The 6,531-nt window shown below is 38.6% G+C and overlaps 1 protein-coding gene across 1 annotated transcript; it reads right to left on the bottom strand.

Annotated features, from left to right (window-relative positions):
- Positions 1–1,101: 1,101 nt before the first annotated feature.
- On the bottom strand, positions 1,102–5,026 carry LOC590522 (smad nuclear-interacting protein 1). The gene is made up of 2 exons (XM_030995288.1): positions 4,839–5,026; positions 1,102–3,932 (listed from the first exon to the last, which is right to left on the bottom strand). The coding sequence occupies exons 1-2, from the start codon at positions 4,980–4,982 to the stop codon at positions 2,892–2,894; spliced, it is 1,185 nt and encodes a 394-aa protein (XP_030851148.1). The 5' UTR covers positions 4,983–5,026; the 3' UTR covers positions 1,102–2,891.
- Positions 5,027–6,531: the final 1,505 nt, after the last annotated feature.

Genomic DNA, 6,531 nt, shown 5'->3' with positions numbered 1-6,531 from the left:
ATACTTTTAGATGTAAGCTTTAATATGTCACATTCTTAAGAAACAATAATCGGACAAATAGATTTTTCACATACTGTACTTACATTATCAAAAAAAAACTTGGTAAGGGTATGAATAATTTAGTTGTCAAGTGTACATGTACATGTATTTGGTATTCTTCCCATATGCATGTCAGTACAGGGCTTTCCTCAGATAACAAGGGTCTCATGACCAGTATATGATCAGAAAAATAAGGGATACATGTTTATGTCTCCTTTATACACTGCATTTTGTATTGTTTTGAACTACCGAGTATCATTATAACAAATCTACTGGTACATGTAATTACAACAACATGCAGTGTACATAAGTTCAATCTTAGCAGGATTTTTTTTAAACAGATAGTTGCAAACATGATATAGGGCAGACTTATTCCCCCCCCCCCCCCACACTTGTTAGGATTTGCAACATAACTAGTGTATTTGTATAGAGAAAACAATAACACTCCAATTTAATTTTATTCATGCTGCAAGTCATTTCATTTTTTACCCCAATGTGATTATCATTTTAATATGAATGTAATAAATACATACTGATAAGTTTACATTATGTTGTATCGATTGTTCTGTAAAAGTGTTGTATACATGTACATGTGTTTACGTATAAACAATTCATTACACATTTTCTACAGTTCAAAATAAAATACATGTATTTAGATTATAGAGGTAATCTTGGCCCATGAAGTGAGCAAATTGTATGCAGAAAGTTTAAAAAGGAACACAAATAGAATGGGACTAAAAGTATACCGTAACTGTTTTGGTGGTGTAGCTTCAGTCCCAATCTGTTTGATAAAGTTTGATATGCCGGGGTCAAAAATCTCCTATCAAATTCAATTTGCAGATTAAATGCTCATGTCCTGTATCAATCATTCCGTATTGGATTATATGTTTATATTCATTTTTCTATTAATTACCAGAGCACAAGATTACCCCTAAGTTTCTATCACAGTTTTTCAAAATTCAAATTCAATTAAAAATATCTATAGATCATTCACCAAATACATGTAAATCACTTTTATCAATGTATGAACATTTTAATAAATCATTCATGTAACACAACAAGTTCACTTCCAAAATGGAACATTTATTCATTCAGACCACACTGTGTACAGTATTATTACACAAATACAAAAATACACAATATATTGAAAAATTTCGAAAATGAAGCACAAACAATGTACTTCATGTACTTTACATGTACAATGATAAACTATAAAATGTTCTTGATATCCAAAACAGGTGAATTGAAGTCAAGTAATGAAGGAAATTGTGTTGTTGCTGCGGAAATGTTGACTTGGACTTTTACAAAGTAAACAGAAAATGTATGGCCTATCACTCATTTCAGCACAGCTCTGAATTAATTTTCGTCTGGTTTCAGCATGAAAATTAGGGGCTCTTTCAAAATACAAAGAAAATTTTCATTTTCAAAGCCCATCAAAAAATAATGCTCAGCTTCGCCATGGGTACTTTAGTGTAATTTAAATGTTTTAAAGCTTATAAACAAACAGACTTCTGACACATCTTTGGTATCTACAGTACACTTCCCACTCCAGCCAGTCAATTTTTTTACAAACAATAAATCTACAAAAAATGAACCCAATAGAGGTCTTTTTAATTTTTCCAAACTTGCAGATTTTTTAGCAATTGAAAAAAAAAACGTTACAATAACATTAATTTTTCTCTTGAATAGTCTGTTATCCAGGGTTTGAAAGTCCGGGGGAGTGTTTCACAAAGACTAAGATTGACTTAAAGTTGGACTTAACTATGGCAGGCCATTCATGCCACTGTTTGCTCTAACCGTTTACTGGCAATGGTCTCTCAAGGGGCGTACAAATCATGGTCACGCATCTACAGAATTCAGCTTCTTTTAAGGAAACAAATTTATCTAAAGATCATAATTAAGAGACCAATGGTGAGAGCAACCAGTGGCATGCATGTCTTGCCATATTTTTAAGTCCAACTTAAAGTCGATCTTAGTCTTACACTCCCCAGACATATTTAAACTACGAGTTTGCAGACATACCATTGAAACGTGTTTTACATTTACATATTGTAGTACACATTGCAATTGAATTTTCAGCCAACCTGTTTTGTAAAACAATACCCCAATGTTTTAAAACTATCATATGTAATCACTTGGTCGGTCGACCTGAAGGTTCATGTACCAACTACTTCAATGAATGAACAAATACATATGTAGAATAAATAATACTAGGGCCATGATTGGGAAATATTGTTTAAAAAAAGAAGGGGCTGTGATAGTGTCTGCAATTGATTGATTCTACTTGTCGGAGGACACAAGGGAAGTTCATACAGTATGTAACTGCAGGTAGAAGATTAATTTTCAGACTGCAACTCACGGTTACTCACCACTGAAACTAACCCTGTCATTACATTGGATAATGGATATCTAAGACATCAAAATGGACTTTATTCGGTCTGAAGAGAAATAATCTTCTGAAATACGAATGACCAATAAATAAACTTTATCACAACATTTAACAGGACACCGTTCACATCACACTCCTCTCTGAGTTAGATATACTCGGAAAGTAAATTTTTTTAGTGATGTCCCCTGATTGAGGTTTCCATGGAGTTTAGGTTTTGGTCCTTTCTTTCCACAAATTTGACAAACTCTCTCTGGCTTTAGAGTTTAGACTCTTTCTTTTCTAAATGTTGCAACTCATCCAAGCAATACACATGTGAACTGAGTAAATCAAACAAGTTCTGTGGCTTATAAAAGTGAGGTATGTTTCACAAAAGTAGGTGAATAGCAATTCCTTTTTAATACAGTAAGACAAAAGATAGCTTATACAAGTTCAGTATTTCAATTTTCAACAAGTTTTTACATTGTTATACTTCTCCCTCATCTTCCAAGTCTCCTGCAGTTGTCTTATCATGGAGGACAACGTACTCTCTTGAACTGAATCCAAACTTGAGCACGTCCTTTTCTTGCATCTCATAGTACCTCTTGGCCTCGATCTGTTTGTTGTTCAGAAAAGTGCCATTGGCAGATTCAAGGTCAATGATGTAGGGTCTCACTCTCTTGCCCGTCGTGCCATCGCTTTTGGCATACTCAACAAGCCTGTACTGGATAGCTGCATGCTGCTTGGAGCACGAGGGATGATCGATAGGCAGGTCTGCTATTAACCTCTCTCTACCCAGGAGGTAGGCACTCTGCCGATGGATGTACAATGTGGGCATCTCTTGATCTCCTTTGAACACGTAAAGACGCCATCTGAGCTTGGGCTTCCTAGCCTCCGGAGGCTCATTGTACTTGATCACGACCCCACGGAATGTGTTGGTGTCTTCTGCGAGGGCCCCTGACAGACCAAAATCAGGCTCCTCTTTTGGTGCAGCAGGTGCATTTTCTTCACCTTCGTCTTCATCGTTTGTTTGGAACGGATTCTCATCTCCAACCTGCGCCCTGTGTTCCCTTCTCCTGTCATCGTTTCCCTGACGTTCTTGCTTGATCCTGATCTGTGGCTGTTCCTGCCTATTGCCTCTCCTATCCCCTCCATGGGTCCTGCCCTGTTCATGGGTCCTGCCCTGCTCTTGCTTCTTATCATCTTCATCCCACCTACTCCTTGACTCTCTTTCTCTCTCCTTTTTCCCTGGAAACTCATATTTTTTGTAGCCTTTATCAGCTGGTTCTGATTTGACTTTCCCTGGAAGTGGTCCATCTTCTCTTTCTGGTTTTCTGCGGGCATTGTCCTCTCTTTCTGGTTTCCTGCGGAAATTGTCCTCTCTTTCTGGTTTCCTGCGAACATTGTCTTCTCTTTCTGGTTTCATGCGAATATTGTCCTCCCTTTCTGGTTTCCTGCGAACATCGTCTTCTCTTTCTGGTTTCCTGCGACCATCATCCTGTCTCTCTGGCCTCCTGTGGACATCATCCTGAAGAGAAAAACAATGAAAGAAATTCCTGAGATCTGGAACTGTAACTACTACTAGTACTAGACTATATGTATTGTAAGGAAAATGTTATCACAGCATCATATAGAGTCTAGGCTATATGCTGTTGTTTTTTTTCTTTATAGTTTTTACTTTTAGGTGTGTATCATTCGGTTGTGAACATTAATGCCAAAATCTATTTGCATTAATGATTAACCAAAATAAAAGGAAGAAAAAGAAAGGAAGAAAGAAAGGATAAAAATATATGCTGCCAAATTTTTCTGCAATTTCTGGAGATTCTCAACAGGCCATCATTAAAATTTGTTTGTTTCTGTTTGTATTTTCTGGCTAGAGTGGTTCGGTATGTTGAACAGACTTCTTGACTTCTTGACCTACATGTAGGTCCCTCCAATACCAGTTTAGACTATGCGATGTCACTTGTCAGCGGAACAACCGTCGATATCAGGGACTAGACTGAAGTTTTCAGTCCATACAGAGCTGATATGCTTTTTCAATGCATCGAGCTCGCTTCATTTTTTCAAAAAATCAAAGTAGACGTCTAAACAATGCAACAGAGTGGGAATGAGGAAAATTGAAAACAACTGTGTGTAACGGAATGAAGCACACACACCCAGGGGCAACGCAAAAGTACTCTAGAGCCCAAAGCAAACTCAGGAAAACAAATGAACATAGTCATAGATCTACTTAGCTTAGCTTAGAAATAGAATAGTCTAGTCTCCGCATATCGCATTGTGCTTGCATCATGGCATGCGGTCGCATGCAATACCTCAGGCCCACACTCCCGGCGCATACAGAACCTAGGCCAAGCCGATGCCAATACTATGGCTCCTGCGCTCTAGCGCAGGGGCATTTCGGTCTCGAAGTCGATGATCCATAAAGTCTACTTACCGATCTTTCAGAACGATGTGGTTTATCCTTCTTTCTGTGACTCGTTGTTGGGCTTCTACTGCGAGATCGTGGTTTATGACTTCGACTATGCCTGTCATTATCGTCGAAATTTCGTTGTTTTCGAGAGTCAGATTTTGACGACATTTTGTTGAGTGGTCGGTATGAATGTAAAATATGCAACGTAGATGGGGCTGTACAAAAGAAAGAAGAAAAACGAATAAGAAGAAGTCGGAAAAGAAGAAAAAGTAGAAGGAGGAGGAGAAAAAGAAGGAGGAGGAGAAAAAGAAGGAGGAGAAGAAGAACAAGAACAAGAACAAGAAAAGGGAGAAGGTGGAAGAGAAGGAAGAAGAACGACAACAACACGAACAAGAAAAAGGAGGAGGAGGAGAAAAAGAAGGAGGAGGAGAAAAAGAAGGAGGAGAAGAAGAACAAGAACGAGAACAAGAAAAGGGAGAAGGCGGAAGAGAAGGAAGAAGAACGACAACAACACGAACAAGAAAAAGGAGGAGGAGGAGGAGGAGGAAGACGGAGGAGGAGGAGGAAGAGAACAAGAACAACAACACTGGAAAAAGAAAAATTAGAAAGAGGAGGATAAAAAGAAGGAGGAGGAGATGAACAAGAAAAAGGAGAAGGAGAAGGAAAAGAACAAGAAAAAAAAAGGAGGAGGAGGAGGAGGAGGAGGAGGAGGAAGAAGAGAATAAGAACAACTTAACAAGAAGAAAAAAAGAAACAGAAGGAGGAGGAGGAGGAGGAGAAGAAGAACAAAAAAATGAGGCTGGTACCGGAAACGCATGCATGAAGATTTATTTTCTATACACACTGCTGCTCCACATCACCAAAAGGAAGAAACAAGTATGAGACGACCATGTAAGTAAAGGCCTATTTTAATTGCCAGAAAATATGGATAAGCCGTTTTCATATCTGTTAACTTATTACCGCACGATTTGTATCAATAGAATTTTGTAGTTAATATAAAACATCAAAAACCAAAATAAAAAGACTATAAGAGCAATATACCAAAAGCAGTGAAATTATTCATTTGATGGAAGTTTGTTCTATGATACACAACAAATCCAAGTCCTATCAATTTACCAGATGATCGGGATTTGGTAGATCAAGGCTGGGAACTGATCCCACCCCGAAATATTTTTTTTTAATCATTTCAGTTGTACACTGTAATGTATTCGATTCGTGTTTGTTGAGAGAAAAAGGATAAAAGGATAAAAGAAAGAAGTGATAATTAAAATGAAATATGCGAGGACAGGGCCGTAGCCAGGGGGGGGGGGGGGGGAGGGGGTACGTGCCCCCCCCCCCCCCCCAACAAAAAAAAAGATTAAAAAAAATCAAGATCGGTTGAACTAGACCCCTCCCCAGGACGTCGATCAATTACAATGTATGTGCCCCCCAAACATCAAACTCTGGCTACGGCCCTGGCGAGGGCTGACAGTCCGCCTTGTGACAGGATTTGGAAATCACGTATCCTGTTGAGGGGTGAGAAGGTGGGGAGTCACATCGCATCGGGGAGAAAATGACAGCAAATGATAATATTATCATCAACAGGATAGATAAGCCTACATCCTGCCCCTGCCTCGTACCGACCCTACTCGGGAAGATTTTCCCCCAATATCATTGTCTTTTAGGCAAGGGCATAGGCCTATACGTTATTCGTCAAATTAAGGATGTGACCTATATA

Source organism: Strongylocentrotus purpuratus, unplaced genomic scaffold (assembly GCF_000002235.5).
Source record: "Strongylocentrotus purpuratus isolate Spur 01 unplaced genomic scaffold, Spur_5.0 spur5_scaffold_21, whole genome shotgun sequence".
NCBI classification, from domain to species: Eukaryota; Metazoa; Echinodermata; class Echinoidea; order Camarodonta; family Strongylocentrotidae; genus Strongylocentrotus; species Strongylocentrotus purpuratus.
Note: the sequence above shows the minus strand (reverse complement) of the source record. Positions and strands in the feature narration are given on the sequence as shown.